The 18,825-nt window shown below is 38.1% G+C and overlaps 4 protein-coding genes and 1 non-coding gene across 6 annotated transcripts; 3 read left to right on the forward strand and 2 right to left on the reverse strand.

Moving 5' to 3' along the window:
• Nucleotides 1-24: 24 nt before the first annotated feature.
• LOC117624633 (universal stress protein PHOS32) lies at nt 25-3,159 on the reverse strand. The gene is made up of 2 exons (XM_034356000.1): nt 2,342-3,159; nt 25-302 (listed from the first exon to the last, which is right to left on the reverse strand). The coding sequence occupies exons 1-2, from the start codon at nt 3,021-3,023 to the stop codon at nt 283-285; spliced, it is 702 nt and encodes a 233-aa protein (XP_034211891.1). The 5' UTR covers nt 3,024-3,159; the 3' UTR covers nt 25-282.
• Nucleotides 3,160-4,269: 1,110 nt separating this feature from the next.
• Nucleotides 4,270-6,689, forward strand: LOC117625697 (E3 ubiquitin-protein ligase CSU1). Its single transcript, XM_034357230.1, has 2 exons — nt 4,270-4,645; nt 5,801-6,689. Exons 1-2 carry the CDS (start codon nt 4,407-4,409, stop codon nt 6,474-6,476), a joined length of 915 nt encoding a protein of 304 aa, XP_034213121.1. The 5' UTR covers nt 4,270-4,406; the 3' UTR covers nt 6,477-6,689.
• A 1,162-nt stretch (nt 6,690-7,851) lies between these two features.
• LOC117625673 (protein PLANT CADMIUM RESISTANCE 12) lies at nt 7,852-10,674 on the forward strand. Of its 2 annotated transcripts, XM_034357203.1 has the most exons (5): nt 7,852-8,465; nt 8,908-8,971; nt 9,159-9,323; nt 9,863-9,928; nt 10,057-10,674. In XM_034357203.1, the coding sequence occupies exons 1-5, from the start codon at nt 8,188-8,190 to the stop codon at nt 10,207-10,209; spliced, it is 726 nt and encodes a 241-aa protein (XP_034213094.1). In that variant the 5' UTR covers nt 7,852-8,187; the 3' UTR covers nt 10,210-10,674. The 2 variants fall into 2 exon arrangements, with proteins under 2 accessions (XP_034213094.1, XP_034213095.1); XM_034357204.1 differs by lacking the exon at nt 9,863-9,928 and having other exon boundaries at nt 7,942-8,465.
• A 1,453-nt stretch (nt 10,675-12,127) lies between these two features.
• On the forward strand, nt 12,128-13,396 carry LOC117625826 (transcription factor MYB4-like). The gene is made up of 3 exons (XM_034357393.1): nt 12,128-12,444; nt 12,559-12,688; nt 12,842-13,396. Exons 1-3 carry the CDS (start codon nt 12,312-12,314, stop codon nt 13,332-13,334), a joined length of 756 nt encoding a protein of 251 aa, XP_034213284.1. The 5' UTR covers nt 12,128-12,311; the 3' UTR covers nt 13,335-13,396.
• Nucleotides 13,397-13,571: 175 nt separating this feature from the next.
• Nucleotides 13,572-13,645, reverse strand: TRNAT-AGU. Its single transcript has one exon. It is a non-coding gene; the product is annotated as a tRNA-Thr (tRNA).
• Nucleotides 13,646-18,825: the final 5,180 nt, after the last annotated feature.

The following is an 18,825-nucleotide window of genomic DNA, read 5'->3' on the forward strand; positions in this document are numbered from 1 at the left end:
CTTGTCAGTTATATGTTCAGAATACTAAAAAGGAAGAATAAGATAGAAATCATGCATTATTCATCATCCCGGAGCTCCATAAACATGCAAGGCAGTGAAAAGGTGGTTAAAACAAAAGATGAGCAGATTCGGACATTTAGTCAGTAATGCCACAAACCAAAAGGAAAAGACTGAGACTAACTCAGTACTACTACCGCCACACTTTTTCATACAACATGATTACATACGAACCAGGAGTATTTGATAAACATCATCTGAAAACTCTTCACCATCTCCATCTGTTCAACGTGCCTTGTCTGAATCTGCAAGCCATGAAATTCAGTGTGAATTTTCAACTGAATCATTGATAGAGAGAGATTCAGCACCTCTAATGATGATTTGTGGAAGATAAAATCATAGAAAAGCTATTCCAAAATACCTAACCTAACCTAACAAGATGAACTTATTTACTTAAATACCCTACCCATGCCCTCTAGGTCCTCCTTTCTTGAGGAGGAACTCTACAAGTAAGCATTTGATTTCAGCCCTTACAAGATGATTATCCATTATAACCATAGGCTATTCATACCTACATTTTGGGTTCAATGGGTTTGTATCACACCATCATGCAAACAGCATTGTCATAATACCACGCATACAATGCGCCAGGTAAGATTCAATCACTCATCAAACCCTTACCTAATCACCATCAACCCCTTGTGTTTTCGAATCGTTAGTTTCTAGCAGAACAAACTTCTATAAAACAGGTTTCAGATATACAATGGATACCACCCACACAACAGCACAAATGAATTGAAACAAAATTCTCCTCCCATAAGACAGGTCTAGTGCAATGTATACCCGCAATGCAACAGCACATATAGTAGTTTCAATCTGCCATTTCTATTTGCCTTAGGATCGTTAAACAAAAATGTATCTACTGGTAGTAGATGTCCTCATTGTAGACATGGAGCACTAGCAAGGCTGCTACTATTCACACCATTGGTTGCTCCTATTAATACACAAGTTTTTTTTTTTCCTTTCTTCCCAGTATCTTGATAGTGGGAAATGTTGGTGGCAAAAACGTTTGTTATAATCACCATCAAAACTACTTTTTGTGCAACCAACATTTACATTCAAAAGATCAATGGAAAAAGGAAAAAACTCACACATTGATGCCAAGAAAACATTTATAAGTGCTTGAAAGAACCTCCTGCGTGACGAACATAATTCAACATGGGAATCAAAATTCCACCATTATAACTTTTCCTAATAAAAGGACTTCTTTTCATTAAACCAAGGAAAAATTAAACCTCTAAGAATATAGATGGAATACTAGAGAAGTCCTAAGCATTCCTGCAATTTATATTTTACACACTATCAAAGTAAATGAAAGAAACTGAAATCCCAACACCTAATTGTTATATTTGGTTCTTAGAAATCAAATGCATTGATGCTGAATTAGTCTCAAAATCTAAATATGAATGTATATGAAGAATCCATGATTTGAGGATTGCATTTAATGAGGAGGAAAAGACTGAAAGGAGACAAGCAAGTGGATCACCACCCGCCACACATCAACCCAGGTGTTTAGTTACTTCAACTTATCACCAGGAGAAAACAGAACAACATCTGCTTACGTGTATTAGGTAACAAACAAATAGTAATACGTTACTTCAGAAGAGGTGACGAAAAAAGAGAAACCGTCTAATTAACCAGACGCAAAATATAAGGCTTTAATGACGTATCTCGTTCTTGAATGCAGTGTTTTTGGCACAAAAGATCAAAAGAAAGGAAACATACAACTCTGTCAACTTTTTGATTTAGATTGCAGTGGCTTAGATAGAGCATTAAAGAATTGGAACACATGAGCAAAACAAAAATCAGAAAGCAAAAACTTTAACATACTAGAGCATATTTCCAGTAAACATACCCGGGTGGAAAAGAAGGTGAGGGAAGCAAATGGTATACCTTCTCTGCAAGAATGACCTGAATGCTATCTCTTAATCTCGTCATTTACAATCATATGGCAAATGAAGGTATACTACTAACAAAGCTACTTTTTAAGCACGAATCTTAAACCAGACATCAATCCAATTTTAGTTGAAACTAAACAAAGAAAAACTGACAATAATCTCCAAACACATGGATTCTGAATCCAATGCATAATTATTGTCTGATACTAACTAAAACTGTATTATGAGGAATTTATTTGCACTAAAAAAAAAAACAGAGCAACAATGAATTTAACAGAAGCAGAGTTAATATTCTATGCATTTTAATAAATTAAGAATTAGAAAGAGAAAAAGTGAAATGGAGCTGAGAAATCAAAGAAGAAACTGCAGAGAGATAGAGATTCAACCTTTCTCCAAAGCGTCATGGAACTCCGGCTCTTCCTCACGCACGACCGGACAGCCAAATTTACCTTGCTTTGCGACGTCGTTTTCGTCCTTTTCATCGGAGAACCTTACGACGATGACAGGACAGACGCAGTGATGCACACAGTAGTCACTGACACTGCCGAGCCTGGCCTTGGAGGTCGTCTTCGAAGCGCCGAAGCCCCGGCTGCCCATAACGACGGCGCTGAGGCCGAGCCTCTCGACCTCCAAGCACAACCTCTCCTTCATGTCGTGGTCCTTCACTATGTGGATCTTGTACGGAGTCTTAGCCTCTTCCAGAGGCTTGGCGAGGTCGTTGGCCTTGGTGACGGTGAAATTGTCGAAATCGTCCTCGAGCTTCTGCTGAGACTCTTGGTCTTCAGGGATGGAGACATCGGTGGCGCCCCAGTCAGCGCCGTAGAGGACGCTGGTGGGGCGGACGTGGAGGAGGATGACGGCATCGCCGGGGCGGAGGTAATTCTGGACGGCCCATTTGACGGCGAAGGCGCTCTCGTCGCTGAGATCGACGGCGATCCCGATTCGGCGCTGGGCCCCAGAGGTGGGGGTCCCACTCGGAGGGTAACGCGGGGACGACGGTTGGACTACGATTGCCGCTGACTGACGATCTCCTGGTTCTTTAAGTGGGCTCTTACTCGGAGAAGCCATGGATTGATTGATATTGAAGAAGAAGATGGCAAAGAGAAGAAGAAACAAATGAAGGGGTTACCGGTACTTTCTCAGTAAACACTGTGAAGGTCACAAGGTCACATGTGTTTGTTTGAGTCAATCTCCAAAGCTTCTTAAAATAGAAGAGAAAGCTAATTAATATTTTATTTTATCCTTCTATATTTGGTTATTTTGCTCTGTAAAAGCTGTAAATTCAATATTTATTTTAATTAGACATTCTTACAAATTACCACTTTTTTTATTATAAGAAGGGAATAGAATTTCATTAGATTTATAAGAATAAATAGTACAAAGATACATAAGGGAGCCATTTCAATAACAATATAGCAATTATGGGTAAAACTTCCACAATTTGTTGAAAAGTTGAAATAATACGGAGAGAATCACACTCGAAAATAACTTTTCTAAAATCCCTTTTAACTGTCATAATTTTCAATGACATCAAAGACAAAAACTAGCCTCTAACCAACATGACTCTCTTAAAGAGACTAAAAACACCCAACAAACCAACAAAGTTTTTCTAGAATCATGAGAGGAAAAAACACATAAAACTCATAAAGTTTCTAAACTTTATTGAACAAACTAAATCAAATAATAATAAAAAATTAAAACAACCTCCAATAAAGAAAAATCAATAGCAACTAATCTTCTTTCGGAGCATGACATAAAGAGCACCACCTAGTTATTCTTGGACATCAATGTACCAATGAGCAGTGGATTTACCATGACTAAGCCGCAACACCTCAAAGAGCAGCCTCACAAGATGAAGCACAACCAAAGCTAACCCAAATTTGAGATAATAGATCTACCAAAACAAGAGTAGATCGACATAGATCCACTAAAAGCCGAAGAATATCGAAGATCCAAATGAGATCTAACCTAGTGAAAAATGACATTGACTTGCAGATTAATGGTCTCATATTCAAATCCCATGTCATCATAATAATGTGTGTGTGAGAAATCTCCTCCCATCTAGTTCAGATTATTGCTTGTAATTAAAAAAAATAGACTGATAAATCTATAACTTAACCATAGATGCAACGTTAAATTATAAATTGACTCCAACTTTTTTCCGTGTGGTAAATTGCAACACGAAGTGTATAATTCAAAAGGTATTAGTGTAATGGTTAAGAAAAAACGGAATTGGGGTCACCATGTAGTCGTTGTAGTTCCCGCGGCATGTCGTTTAATATGGCAGTGGTCATAAAATTCCTAATCCAAATCGAAATCGGGTTCAGGCACCTCAAATATATTTAGGGCTGCTTCTGTATCTCTCTTCCCAAATTCCCAAATCCCCAAATCGAATCCCAATCTAAGACCAGACGAGCGTACCAAATTCGTTTCAATCGTCTCTGAGAAAATATGCCTCAGAGGCACTCAAAGAACAACAACGACCTCGCTTTCTTCACCTACGATGAGAAGAAAAAGCTAGGCTATGGAACGCAGAAGGAGAGGCTGGGCAGGGACTCCATCAAGCCTTTCGACGCTTGTTGCCTCTGCTTAAAGCACTTCATTAACCCCATGTGCTGCCAGAAAGGCCACGTATTTTGTAAAGAATGTATTTTCGAGTGCTTGCTTTCTCAGAAGAAAGATATCCAGAGGTACGTCGCCTCTCTCTCTATCTCAAACCTCCAATTTTCACCATTTTTTTTGTTATTATTAGTGTCGGATTTTATTTATTCTTTTTCTCTGTGAATTTGGCTTTGATGCATTGAATTTCTGTATTTGACAAAGAGCTTATGAGTAGAAGATAGGGTCCAATAGAGGTGGGAGCTCTTCGAAAATAGGGTTAGGTTTTTGGATGACATGAATATCACTGTGTACCCGAAAGCTTCCACCTTTAATAAAGTAGAAAGTACTTAATTGGCCCAATAAACCAACTTCAACTCGTAGAGAACACTATTGACACTCCTAAGATCGTTTGAGAAGCCCCATTCTGTATTGGATCAAAAATTTGAAAGTGGGATTTTGCTTGGTAATCATAATTTCAATGCCATTTATATTTGTTTTGTCACCTTCCTTCATAAAGAAGCTAGCTTTTTCAGCTACCTAGGACCCCTCTTGGAGGTTGCCATAGTAGTATCTCATTTGAATTGGGTTCCGGCTTTTTGTGTAGTATGTTACTGTTGTTTACAACTCAAATGTGGGTTTTCTTCTATGGGATGAAAGAATTTCAGAAGCATGTTCTATGTTAATGGCAAAAGTGAAAGAAAGGAAAAGAAATGCATTTTTTATATAGTTGTTTTTCCTTGAATTTATTAATTCTATCGCTTTTCTTTGTGTGATTGGTTAATCATTTTGGCTCAGCTACTAACATGGTTTCGGAATATAAAGCCTAATAAATGGTATTCAAACCCTTTTCGACTAGGCTAATGTAGTTTTATAGTTTTATTACTGAATGAGATTATCTGTTACTGAGGAATATGGTTTATGCATGTAGTGCAATTCCATGGAGCCAAATATATGTACTTCCATAGGGAAACGAATTGGTAACTTTAAAACTGACATGCATTTAAATGTGCTTATAGAAACCAAACATGGTTGCTGGTTGTTAGTTTTTGTAGTTGCGTGGTCCATGTTTGTGTTCTGGGTTCCTCAAGGCTTCCTACGAAAGCTGTGAGCTTGGCCGAGCTTGATGCCTTTTGGCTGTATTTATTTTCACTGGCTCTTGTGTAAAATGTGTCCTGGGTTTGTTATATATAAATTCTATCCTGTGTGTGGTTTGTGCTTAAGAGGTTGTTTCTTCCACTTTGCAGAAAGCAAGCTGCACATACTGCTCAGCAGAAGCAAGAGAACCAAGAGGAAGAAGAGAAGTTACTGCAGCAGAAAGCTAGAGAGCTCGAGGCTTTTGATCAGCAAAACCATGGTGCACTACCGCAATACAATGATAGAAACCAGAGCCGAGATAAGACTGGTTTCCATGGTGCCAATAGTGTTAAGGTCACCTCTTATGAAGAAGAGGCGCTTCGGACAATGAAAGCATTTTGGCTGCCTTCCGCTACACCTGCAGCTCCTGCTAAAGTAGATGCTCCTTCTACAAGCACAGTCTGTCCAGAAGGAAGCGAGAAACTAAAGCTGAAGTCCCTTTTCCCAGTTTATTACACAGAAGACAGTAGTGAGGAGAAGAAATCTTCATCTCTGGATAAGACATTTATCTGTCCGAGCTGCAAGGTTACTTTGACCAACACGATGTCGCTCGTGGCTCTTAGTTCATGCGGTCACGTCTTTTGTAAGAAATGTGCTGATAAGTTCATGGCTGTAGATAAGGTTTGCCTTGTTTGCGACAAGGGATGTAAAGAAAGGCATTTGGTGAACTTGGCAAAAGGTGGAACAGGCTTTGCTGGCCATGGAGATAATCTTGAAGCTAAAGACTTCAAGCATTTGGGGAGTGGCTCGGGATTAGGGTTGGTTAGACCCGCAGTGAAGACTTGACCTCTGAAATTTTATGGTTTGGTGACTTTTAACAACAAGTTCTCCATCCTTTTTTGGATCTCTTTTGTTGTGGCTTTCACTGTTATTTATATACAGCAACATTAGGGCATCTTTAATCTGTAAGTTGAGTTGTGTGTCTATGCATTGCTTGAACATGTTTTATGATTGTGCAATTTGGTTAATGAGCAATTAAACATGGACTGTGCTAAATTAGTTGTAGATAATGACTTTATTGATGTTGCTAAATGCGTGGCCCACCTCACAAGCCATTGTGCCCAAACTTTGAAAGTAGGGGGCCCACACCTATGTTTGGGAATGGAATGCTGACATTTTTAGGCAAAGCTTTTTGCACGTGGGGCGGTTGAGCATTGAGCTTGAGAAATTACAAATCAGAAGCTCATGCTTATCTAAAACTAAATCCATACAGCCATGAGCCAGCACAAGCGGTCCCCACGCACGAGATATCTCCTGTTGTAATCATGTATCAATAATATAATCATATGGTACAATGTAACAGGATTTTAATTAATTGATTTAATTACTAATTATTACTTCAACTCTAAAAAACAATCAAGTTAATTAATCATGGGGATTAGCCATGAAATAACGTAGGATACAGCTCAGGGTCCGGTGGGCGCTGGACCTGAGGCTACGCGGTCCTGATTCTTTTCCCACCCACCATCGGCACTCATTCGACTCATTCCTTGTTGTTTTATATTAATTTTTTAATTGTATCTTATAAATAAAGTAAGATAGATCCTAATCTTGTGATCTTAAAACTGTAATCTCCACTAATGACGAAACCCATCAATTTGATATTCTGACTTATCCCCAACCCAACCCAACCCCAATATGTTGAACCATATTCCAGCCTTATCCCTTTGTTGTTTTTAATAATAATTAAACCGCAACTCAATTTGCTGTCTGTTTTGGATGCATGATTAAGTTTCTGTTTCTCTCAACCAATCCAATACTAAATTAAGACCATAATACATTTGTTATTATTCTAACATTCTCAATAGGATATTATCTTTGTCATGATAAAAACATTTTCTTGGAAAAGAAAAGTAAGGTGGGAGTTTTAGGAAAAATGATGGGTGCCTTTTTTTTCTTCAAATCACACACCCACAACAAGACATGAAGACCGTAAAATGAAAACAAATATGATGGTGGGTATCGTTTGTTTGGGTAGGGTGGCTTGCCAAACAAATACCAATAATCTTTGCAGAAAGAAAGAAACAAAAACAAATCAAAGAATAAAGAAGAGAGAGAGAGAGAGAGACCGTTAATTTGGTGATTAAGTGAGTGGTGGTTCCTAAATCTCCTCCTAATATCTCTGTTTCTAAACATGACCGTTCATCAAACAAAAACGCACGGGTCCCACATGAAAATTAAAGCAAAAAAGATGAAGAAAATAAACGATTACTAGCTTACGCGCCAACAAAAACCCCACCCGTCTCTCAACAGACAAACGTCACCATCCTCCTCTCCACCTTCCCCCAAATCATGTTCACAAATAATAAATCCCCCCCTAAAAGTTTAAATATTTTTATTTGTTCAATAAATAAAAACTTGATTATTTCTTCACAGAATCTCGTTCATTGAATAAAGAAAAGCGAAAACGCATAAAAAGAAGGGGAAGGACGGGAAGAGAGAGAAACGAAAGCGAGGAAGGGAACCCTAGAGCTTCTTCTGCTTTTGGGGTTCGGAAATGGGGGATTTGGAGAAGCAAGAGACGGTGCTCAAGAAGGTGGAGGAGGAAGAAAAGGAGAGATTTTTGGAGGGAAATGGGAAGTCTGTGGTCGATTTCGACGTGCTGTGCTCAACGGTGGCTTTGCAGACCCAAGGCAAGTTGGCGGCCAAGCTGCAGAGCTTTCATGGTGGAGAAGAAGATGGAGATGTTGGGGATTTGGGTGGCGTCTTCAGGATGTGGGAAGGCGAAGTCCTTGATTGCCTCGACGACCGTCGTATTGCTCTCGAATCCCTTTGGTCCGTACCTCTCTCTCTCACTCGTCTCCTTTTTCATAGCGATTCTGTTTGGCTTCCTGGAAAATGTTTCCCGGAATTCTTCTCCCTTGGGAAAAAAAGTTTTAATTTTGGGTGTAAAGGCGAATTTTTTTTATTCAGGTTCAAAAATTGAATAACTGGGGAGCCAAAAAAATTTGCCCTTTATTCTTTTTTTACTTTCGAATCATTTTTATTTGTCCAGTTTCTTTTCTGATGATACATATTTTCTGTCTGTCGTTGATTTATAGAAGTAGTCAAAGAAATGTGAATCGGTCAATGTTTTGTCATTGGCTGTTTAACTCAGTCGCTAGACTGTTGAAGACGGCATTCCGTTTTTATTTTTATCTTAAGAATGGGAATTTCTTGTTTACTCGTTGTTGGACTAATCTTTTACTTATGTTCGCCGCATATTTTGATGTTGCAGTTGCCCGTGCTATAGATTTGGGAAGAACATGAGTCGAGCTGGTTTTGGTCCTTGTTCGTTGCAGGTTTATCATCTTTTTCTTCTCTTTTTATCTTTTGGTCAAGTGCGCAAAAGTCAAAATGTTAGCTATGGAAGTGAGAAATTGAAAATGTTCTATCTTTTCACATCGTTTTGATTCTAAGATTGTTTTTTTTCCCCCACAATCAAGGCTGTTTTAGGTAGATTCTGAATTTCGGGATATTATTTTGCAGGGAACTCTTCATTTGATTCTTGCTGTTCTTGTCATTCTCAACTGCGTTGCCTTCATTGTTACCAAGAAGCACTGCTTTATATATTTGGCCGTTGCTTTCACCATTTCACTAGGAACATATTTGGGGTACTTCCGTACACAGATGAAAAAGAAATTTAACATCAGGGTAAGCTTTCTTTCTCTGTCCGTCATCGTGTGTGGTTCCTTACTAACTGATAATTTTTGGTTTACCGTGAATCAGTAGTTTTCTTTTCTTCGTCTAATATTAGTATTTGCCTCATGTTGTCTATTCATGTTTTTAATCCTGTGCTCTTCTGCATTAAGGTTACTCTCTCTTTTTAATTCCAATTATAAGGTTTAAATCTTATAACTCGAATGGTTATTCAAGGGTGCAAAAGCTACATGCTATAGAAAAATAAAGAAAATTTGGGTGTGGTTGGGTAGAGGGATTGCATTTTCTATTATTGTAGAGAGGGTGCTATTGCTATATGATTGACCATTGGCAAGTGTAATGTTATGAATCCATGCATTCCTAGGAAAGAAGATAGTTCCATGTGAATCTACTAATTACGTACCTTCCTGGTATTTATAATATGACTGCGATAAAGTTTTCATAATCTTTTAACTGATGCCTTCTGTTGGTTATCTTTCATGGTTATACTTGAATTACACTAAAATTGTTGTGGGAAATGTTATTATTTTCAGGGTAGTGATAGTTCCTTGGATGATTGCATCTACCATCTTATCTGCCCATGCTGTGCATTATGTCAGGTGATTATCCTTGCGGAACCTATGCCTACAAGATAGTTGCCAAAAGTTAAAAATAGACATAGGGCTTAATTTTGATTAAGCTTCTTATTCCTGAAAACTTATAGATGGTATTCTTGAAATGTGAACAGGAATCCAGAACATTGGAGATGAACAATGTCCAAGATGGCACCTGGCATGGTCGGGGTGATACAATATACATAGGTAGCCTTGGAGAAAGGGGAAAGTCGATCTTTGAGCTACAACCGCCTCCAATTGTGTCAATCAAATCCCCTGACCCCTGAAGCTTGTAAAAGAGCACAGGTTGTTGTGAATATTGATGAGTTTAATAAGCTGGGCATTTACCATTCCAGAAAGTGGCTACAGCTATGATTGGAAGTTGACTTTCGGTTTGATTTCTTCCCCGAGGAAGGGTTATCTGCGTTATGGAATGCCGGCATTTTGCATTCAGGATTTTGCTGTGGTTGCCACTGGGAAGTAGAACTGCTTTGAGTTTCCCGCTCCACCTTTGTGATTGCTGTGTTTTCAGCTATGGAAGGTGATCTACTCTGGAAGAATATTTGATGAGGAAGATTTCATTGATCTACGTGCATGATGATAACCGTGTATTTGTACATGTTACGGGGTTTCTCAGATTGATCCCCATTCTCTAGATTTTTTATTTTTTTGTAATGTTGTTTAGGTGTAGAACATGTTATCATTATTGTTATCGCTGATCAATGAAATGCTGATTATATTCCTCATCTCAACATTTCCCAAATTAAACTATATTTTGGTGGGCGCTAATTATTGTTAGGGGAGAATGTAATTGATTGGAACAGTTAACAAGGAATGGCCAAGCCCAGACCATAGGATAATAAAACCCATGTTGGGCCTGCTCATAGCTTAAAAATTCCTTAATATACTTTGAACTAGGGGTGCAAGTTGGATTGGAAAATCCGATTCCGACCGATTCCGGTCCGAATATTTCCAAAAAAATCCGGCTCCGACAAATCCGAATTCCGTAAATGCCGAAATCCGAAATTTCCGAAAAAAATTGGATCAGATTCGGAATGTACATGGAACTTCCGAAATTTCCGATCCGAAATATGCAATCCAATAATTTGCATCTAATATGCAAAACGAAGAAGTGTAATATATGTAAAGTAGAAATGGCAATCCATTTTAAGATGGCTAGTGCATTATTACATTATTAAATAGTCAATGAAATTGAGAAACTTCATAATTATATCAGCATGTGTTACACGCCCAATTTTTCATTTTACTAATAACTTCTTCGAAACATCGATTTCTACTTCGACGAAAATCAGAATATAATTGTTAATAAATTTAAAATTAGTCCTCAATGTCCGCTAAAATCTAAATCAAACGATTAGAATTATATTGCTGCTGGTCATTTAATTTAAATTTGATGTAGCTACACCATAATATAATAGACTAATAGCCGTATTATATATATATATATATATATTTAGTATGTTGATCATGTGCAAGTAGTAATCGATCCCTCGTGTTTTAGACTGATGAAGTTCAAACTTGATGTACTGTTTGTCATCTTGCACAATTGTCTTTGTATATTACTTTCTACGCCACACTTGTAATTTAATTTAAACCCTCTCTATAAATTATAATTAATTTAATTTAATTAGGCCTCCCAAAGCATGAGCTAACCACCAATCAAATATTAAGAATATTACTCTGATTTTTTTATGAAATGAATTTTTATTGTGATGAAACTTCAAAGATAAGGATTGCACGTAAATGCTATATCAAAATGAACATGCATGCTTTTGCTGACTAAAGAAGATACTTAAGGAAGCTAAGCTGAACAATTTTGACCACTGTTCCATCTAAAAGAAAAGATATAATGCTCAAAAAATATTACCTGAATTTTATTTTCTAATTTATTCTGGCTAATAATAATAATACTAATTAATTAACAGCTTAACCCATCTTTCCATTGTCAAATAAATTAATGCTCCTCTCAGAGTCTTAATTAATTATATGTGGGAATGGGACATGGATATGGTGGTGTGATGGCAACAGCATTTACTTTTGGAAGGAAGTTGACAGGATTGACTTTGTAATATTTGCTTGTATAGTCAGACTAATAAAATAAAAATTCAGCACTGAATGAATGTCATCAAAACAAATATTAAGTGATATATTGAAGGGACCCTTCTGCTTGCTCATCTCCTTTGAAAAGCTTCCTAATTATTGGAGAATTTGGACTTTGTTGACATGTTTTACATATGCAGCTAGGCACATGTGGTCATAAGTTTATTTGGGCACATTCAGGACATAAGAAGAATTGAGTGCAGAGGCTCAGAAACCAACTTGGGAAAACTAATTGATTCAGAGATAGAAAGATAGATTGGTGTAGAAGATGGTGAAGAGTCAGCAGTGTGAGAAGGCAGCTGTGAAGAAAGGGCCATGGAGCCCTGATGAGGATCACAAGTTGATAGCTTACATTCAGAGATATGGTATTTGGAATTGGAGTCAGATGCCAAAACCTGCTGGTATGAAACTATGAAGCCATTCAGAGGTTTCTTTTCCTTTCATTTTGGTACTTAGTTTCTGTTTGTTTTTGGGGTTCAAGTTGATGTCAATGATAATAGTCTGCCATGTTTCAGGTCTGGCAAGGTCTGGGAAAAGTTGTAGGCTTCGTTGGGTGAATTACTTGAGGCCGGATATTAAGCGCGGAAGCTTCAACAAGGAGGAAGAGGAGGCCATACTCAAGTTGCATGAAACAATGGGAAATAGGTAAGTATAACTATCTACCAGTTAAAACTTATGAGTTTGCATTAAAAACTTCATGAAAGAATAAGCATGCAAGTTTCAGTTTAGGAGGGACTGGAAATCCATGTTCTGATTAAGCAATTTGTGTAGTTTCATCCATTTTTCTTTTCTTTCTAGATGGTCTGCTATTGCTGCAACACTTCCTGGAAGAACAGACAATGAAATTAAAAATTACTGGCACACCCACTTGAAAAAACGCTTCAAGGCGACTGAACCAGTACAAGAAGCACGAGTGTTCAATGACAACATGAAGAAGTTTTCTGAAACTGAACTCTTTCTTCTGGGTGAAGCTCCAAAGGCATCAAAGTTGGAGACAACTTCAAATTCATCAAGCTCTGGTCCTGTTCGTGGTGATCATAATAAAGACCAGATTGCAGAGCAGAACATTTGTGCATCTGAAACATTTAGTGAACTACAAAGTTTGTGGGCAGAGTCACACATTGTGCAGGATTCTGAGGCAATATTTACAGATCCTGGATTCACATTATCCAATCCTCCAACTCAGAGCTGGCTGCAAGAGCCCATATTCCCTTCTGGTTCATCATACAATGATGCCTCCAATGATTATTGGGTTAATTTATCAATGCAGGCTGAAATAGATGGAATCTGAAAATGGTCTCTTTGCCAATAGTTAGGAGTTTGTTTCAACTTTGGAACCAATGGGAATTGTATGTCTTGCCATTTCATGTCAATTTCAATCCAATGCCTTCTAATGATAGTATAAAGGTTAGGGTTGGTTACAAATTACAATGGAGGAAACCTTGTTGGATGAATGGACAAAATGTTTGTTCAAATTAGGATCGGGAATAGAGGCTGAAAAATTGGAAAAAAAAATGAAGAAAATACTTGCTTTCATTGAGAGTCGAACTCAAGACCTCCCGCTTACTAAACGGGTGCTCTAACCAACTGAGCTATGAAAGCTTGGTTGGTAAGTACATGTAACTCTGACTATTTAATCGTATATAAAACGCAGCCGGAGGTGGCAGAGCTGCAGAGGGCATTCATGTCCCATCCTCCCCGCTGGATTGAATTGATGACTGAAACTGAAATCTAAAACCCACTAACGGAATTTTTTGCAGTATTCAATTCCATTTGAGATTTTGTTTGTTTTCTTGAGCCACGTCTTTGTCTACTCTCAGTTCCGACAAAAACTTGAACCTTGAGAGCGTCAGCGAAACCGCCATGTTTACGTTCTAAAACACAGCGAGGGTTTTTACAATAACCTGGGTATTAAGGTTTCTCTGGTTGTTTATAACTCCAGTTTTGGGGTGTTACATTACCACCAAGCTTTGTCGTGTTCCCTGCAAATGAGGTTATAAAGAAGAGGTCTTTAATGGCAAAAAAGAGGGCCGAGCAAATTGCTGATGGGTCCAGAAAAACTGCAGACTAGAATAGGGAACGACCCTTATCCCAATTTTTAGTACAGCCGCGCGGCGATACTAGATTGTATAGCCGCGCGGCTATACTATTCGAATATTTAAAAGTATAGCCGCGCGGCTATACTCTCTGAATATGTTCGAATATTTAATAGTATTGCATATATTCGAATATTTAACAGTATAGCCGCGCGGCTATACTCTCTGAACATGTTCGAATATTTAATAGTATAGCCGCGCGGCTATACTCTCTAATATATCGGAATATTTTAATCGTATATACTCGTTAAATATATTTCTAATATTTAATAGTATAGCCGTACTGCAATACACTTTAAATATATTTGAATATTTAATAGTATAGCCGCGCGGCTATACTCTTTTATATACTCGAATATTTTATAGTATAGCGAAACCGCCACGGTTTACGAAAATTTGAACCTTGAGAGCGTCAGCGAAACTGCCATGGTTTACGTTCTAAAACAGAGCAAGGGTTTTTACAATAGCCTGGCTTTTAAGGTTTCTCTGGTTGTTTATAACACCAGTTTTGGTGTGTTACATTACCATGAAGCTTCGTCGTGTTCCCTGCAAATGAGGTTATAAAGAAGAGGTCTTTAATGGCAAAAAAGAGGGTCGAGCAAATTGCTGATGTTGGGTCCAGAAGAACTGCAGACTAGAGTAGGAAACGACCCTTATCCAGATTTTTTCAAACTGGTCTTTTCCAAGTTGAGGAATGTGAAAATTCTGTGTCTTTGACTTGCAAGGTGGTGGCACAACACAACAGGGCTGAGCTGAGCTGAGCATTGAAGCAAATGAGACTCCATTGGAGCTCTCAGGGCTCACCTTATTCATTTGTCCAGTTGGTCGTCCACGTGGCAGCTTAACTGTATGCCATGTGGACTGTCACTTTCTAAGGCGTATCACCCAACCCATCATAAAGCTCATAGCTTTTTAAGATAGCCAAATGCCTCTAGTTAATGAGCACATTATATATGCTTGTACTTGATGCAGCTTTGCTGGTTGTGGTGAAGAGACTTTAATTACAGTTGAGTCCTCTCATGGCGCAGTCAGAAGTGAGGAGTGAGAAGTATCACACCAACTAGATCAACAAGAAAGCAGACTCTCAGTAGTCTTTTGTTATCTTTTGTCTTTATCAAATCAGGTGTCTTTCTTCTTTATATTAATAATTTTGTGCTTTATCCCCTGCTTCAATTATTATTTTGTTCTTGCTTTCTTTCTTTCCAACTTGCCAATCTTGTCTCTAGTTGATGATAGTTTAATCACCTCATTAGCTACCAATAATTTAAACAGAGGCTGTCATGCAACCATTTGTTCTATCAGTCAATGTTCAGCTAGTATTATGTTAAGTAAACTTGGATTATATTTGTTTTGCTTTTAATCTTTAGAACTTTAAAATTTCTCTTCAGAGGTTTGAAGTAAAAGAGAGTTCAGGGAGCCAAAGAGAGGATATGGATACGGTTTCGACCATGAATCCTATTCCTAAGAGTGTCAAGAATCTAGGGGAAAAGTGGAACCTCCGAGGTTTTATCCTCTTAAGCTATACGTGTGCAGACCACTTTAATACTTTGTGCACCTTTTAGAAAGTGATCGCCAAACGTATGGGTAATCTTGAGCAAAGGTGGAGAGCTTGTCACTTTTGTTTGGTTGTTGATGGTGGCATAGGGGAGCAGTTCCAAATAAATGAGGGCCATACTAGAGCAAAACTCATGGTGGGGAAGTGAAGGAGAAATGTATTGGATAGAACTATTTGGAGTTCATTTTAGTTATCATATGAATCTTTTCTCATAAGACACTTTTACTGAATCCTAAATAAGTGAACGAAATATTAGTGATCTGCATCTGCTTGGAAAAATACACTTCTTATCATCTGCTTCCTGGTAAAAATGAGACTGTTAAGAAGATAATGATACACACGACTAATAAATACAACAGAGAAAGACAAGACTCCTTTTCTTTTCTTTTCTTTTTAACACAACAATTGACTAAACCATATGTTTCCCTCAAGAACCTTGTGGAGCAATATATTTCTTCTCAAGTATGGAACCATATATCCTCTACTTTCCGATTCCGAAACTAGAACTTAGAGTTTGAAATACAACTCAGTTATACAAGAGCAATGAATTACACCAAACAGGGGAAAGCTTTTTTTAATCAGAAAGATTTAATTAAGATACCAATATCACAGTGACTCGAAGCAATCTATCAATCAGAACTTGAAGGAACTAGGATGCTACTACTAACTTGTAGACCTTGCGGCTTTTGGTGTTGTCTTGTGGAACGAGCACTCACAGCATACCATGTTATTCCGAACTACATGCTTATGTCAAACCATTTATCCAACATTTTTGAAACTCCATGAACATGTGAATCTTAACATATGCTTGTCGAACATTTTGAAACTCCATTAGCATGGGAATGTTTTCCTCTAGTTTAGAAGCTAGTTTTTACCTACTTTTGGACAAATTGGGAGCACAGTAGTGCATTTCCCCTCTTGTTACTCATCTAACAGAGTGCTGGGGTTAGGGATTTGGGGATTTTGCAACACGGCCTCAATCGCAGTTGGCCTGAAATCGTCATTTCCTATCCATCAATATGTATTTGAATATTTTAAGAGTGTAGCCGGACGGCTATACTCGTTAAATATATTCGAATATTTTAATAGCTATATTCGAATTTTTTTTTATTAGTATAGCCGCGCGGCTATACTCTTAAATATATTCGAATATTTCAACAGCTAACTCGGATCAAAGAAGCATTAACTTTTTAAGTTGGAAAGATTACCAAAACAGCTTACTCTACATGAGAACTAATACTGGGAAAGGAATTAGCAACGACTGGCAGACAATTGTATATCTGCATGTTTCGCAAAATCATTTTTTCTCTCTGGGTCGAGGATGTTGACTTGATGCCAATAATAAGATGCGAGTAAGCTAAGACAAACTGTAAACACGAATTTCTTGCGACAAATGAGACAAGAACAACGTGTACAAAATAATATTGTATTTATGAAATTTAGGGTTACAATCTCTGTATTGAATCCTCTGATTCGATCTCCAAAGTGTTTAAAGAAAATTTGTGTTTGATACAAGGGTCGAAGAGACTTGATCTTGATCAAACGGGTAGCACGAAGCTTGTTTGGTGTTTGGGATTTTTATGGTGAAGGAACCGTCACGTATTTGTTGTGCTTGGTGGCTCTTCCAAGGTAGGGTGAAGAATGCAGAGAGTTTTCTGTTTCTTCTGAGTGCTAGGTTTTTTTTTCTCCCACCTCTTTCGTCTTGAAGCCTCCTATTTATAGGCTTTTGTCGGATGCTTGACCTAAATAACTTTCCCTATTTAAAACCTTCATTTGTGGGATTCTGATTTGATTTAAATCAATTCCCATAATCTGGCAATTTAACCAGATTATCTTCAATTGATTAACTTGATTAATATTTGATTTAAATCAAAGTCAATCACAGAAGATTCTTTCCTTTAATTTTGTCTTCATCTTGAACCGTTTGATGCACTCCGTCGGATGTCGCCATTTGTCATTTTTGACAACTAATCCAATTTTGATGAGTCACACGCCACATGGGTGAATTACGGGGCCCACGATTTAATCCACCGAACCCTAATTATTTTCTTGTCAATAGAATTTATTACACCAAAATTTCTTTGTCTACAAATTGCCCCCACTTCATGATGCATTGTAGACATGGGCCTTTTCACGTGTAGGAGGTGCAGCTTGAAGTGTTCCCTTTCTTTTTTTTTTCTTTTTTTTTTGGGGGGTTAGATATCATTGAGAATATCTAACCTATTTCCAACGTTGGTTTCCCTTTCTTTTTTTTTTGGGTGATATTATTAAGCTTAATAATATCCAATATTGGTAAGATCTTGGGAAGCAAGATACTTTCCTAAACTAGGAATGAGAAACCCTAGCATCACTAGGAGCTTTGATGGTCTTTGGTTTCTTTAAATAACACTATGTTCATGAATATTGAGATCAACCAAATAGAACAGCAGAAAAACTCCTCTTGTTGGCAAGAAGGTCTACGACTTTGAAGTTTGCATCATCCGAATTCTCAGCAGCCAAAGTGGTGAGAGTTGCTTGTTGGTAAGCTTGAACCCTTTTTTTTTCTTTTTTTTTTTTGGCAGGTTCGCTGGGCTTCGAAGTAACAGTATGGAGGCGTCAGGCTTGGTGTGCGATATGGGCTCGAGCTAGGAGAGGCACTGGGCCTTGGTGTGCAACTTGGGCTGCGCAGGAAGAGAAGCTGCGCTGCGTGGCATTGGGCTTGCGCTGGAGCATTTGCTGGGCCTTCATGCCAGCTGGGTTGGATAAGTGGGCATACTAGGCTGCTCCCAATTCAGCTTCCTTTTTTTTTTTTTTTTTTTCAACCCCTTTTTTTTTAATGATGATATTTATATATGTGTATGTTTTTTTTATAATAGGTACTTTGAAAGAAAGTGAAGAACGTGGACGTCATATACGGCTTGGGTTTGATCCATCTCTAAGATTTGGTGATAACCCGCTCAAGCTCTTAGGCTTTACATAAGTGGAGGACGACTGAAGAACGTAGACGTCCTATACCGCTTGGGTTTGATCCATCTCTCCGACTTGGTGATAGCCCGCTCAAGCGCTTAGGCTTTACGTAAGTGGAGGACGAGTGAAGAACGTAGACGTCCTATACCGCTTGGGTTTGATCCATCTCTCCGACTTGGTGATAA

Source organism: Prunus dulcis, chromosome 4 (genome assembly GCF_902201215.1).
Source record: "Prunus dulcis chromosome 4, ALMONDv2, whole genome shotgun sequence".
Taxonomy (NCBI): Eukaryota; Viridiplantae; Streptophyta; class Magnoliopsida; order Rosales; family Rosaceae; genus Prunus; species Prunus dulcis.

Excerpts from the sequence above, each read along its gene's own strand:
- LOC117625826 (XM_034357393.1), top strand. The coding sequence starts at position 12,312 with ATGGTGAAGAGTCAGCAGTGTGAGAAGGCAGCTGTGAAGAAAGGGCCA. Across the intron at positions 12,445-12,558 it reads TCAGATGCCAAAACCTGCTG|GTCTGGCAAGGTCTGGGAAA; the intron begins GTATGAAACTAT and ends GCCATGTTTCAG. Across the intron at positions 12,689-12,841 it reads CATGAAACAATGGGAAATAG|ATGGTCTGCTATTGCTGCAA; the intron begins GTAAGTATAACT and ends TTTTCTTTCTAG.
- LOC117625673 (XM_034357203.1), top strand. The coding sequence starts at position 8,188 with ATGGGGGATTTGGAGAAGCAAGAGACGGTGCTCAAGAAGGTGGAGGAG. Across the intron at positions 8,972-9,158 it reads TTGGTCCTTGTTCGTTGCAG|GGAACTCTTCATTTGATTCT; the intron begins GTTTATCATCTT and ends ATTATTTTGCAG. Across the intron at positions 9,929-10,056 it reads CATGCTGTGCATTATGTCAG|GAATCCAGAACATTGGAGAT; the intron begins GTGATTATCCTT and ends AAATGTGAACAG.
- LOC117625697 (XM_034357230.1), top strand. The coding sequence starts at position 4,407 with ATGCCTCAGAGGCACTCAAAGAACAACAACGACCTCGCTTTCTTCACC. Across the intron at positions 4,646-5,800 it reads CAGAAGAAAGATATCCAGAG|AAAGCAAGCTGCACATACTG; the intron begins GTACGTCGCCTC and ends TCCACTTTGCAG.
- LOC117624633 (XM_034356000.1), bottom strand. The coding sequence starts at position 3,023 with ATGGCTTCTCCGAGTAAGAGCCCACTTAAAGAACCAGGAGATCGTCAG. Across the intron at positions 303-2,341 it reads CCATGACGCTTTGGAGAAAG|ATTCAGACAAGGCACGTTGA; the intron begins GTTGAATCTCTA and ends CATGGCTTGCAG.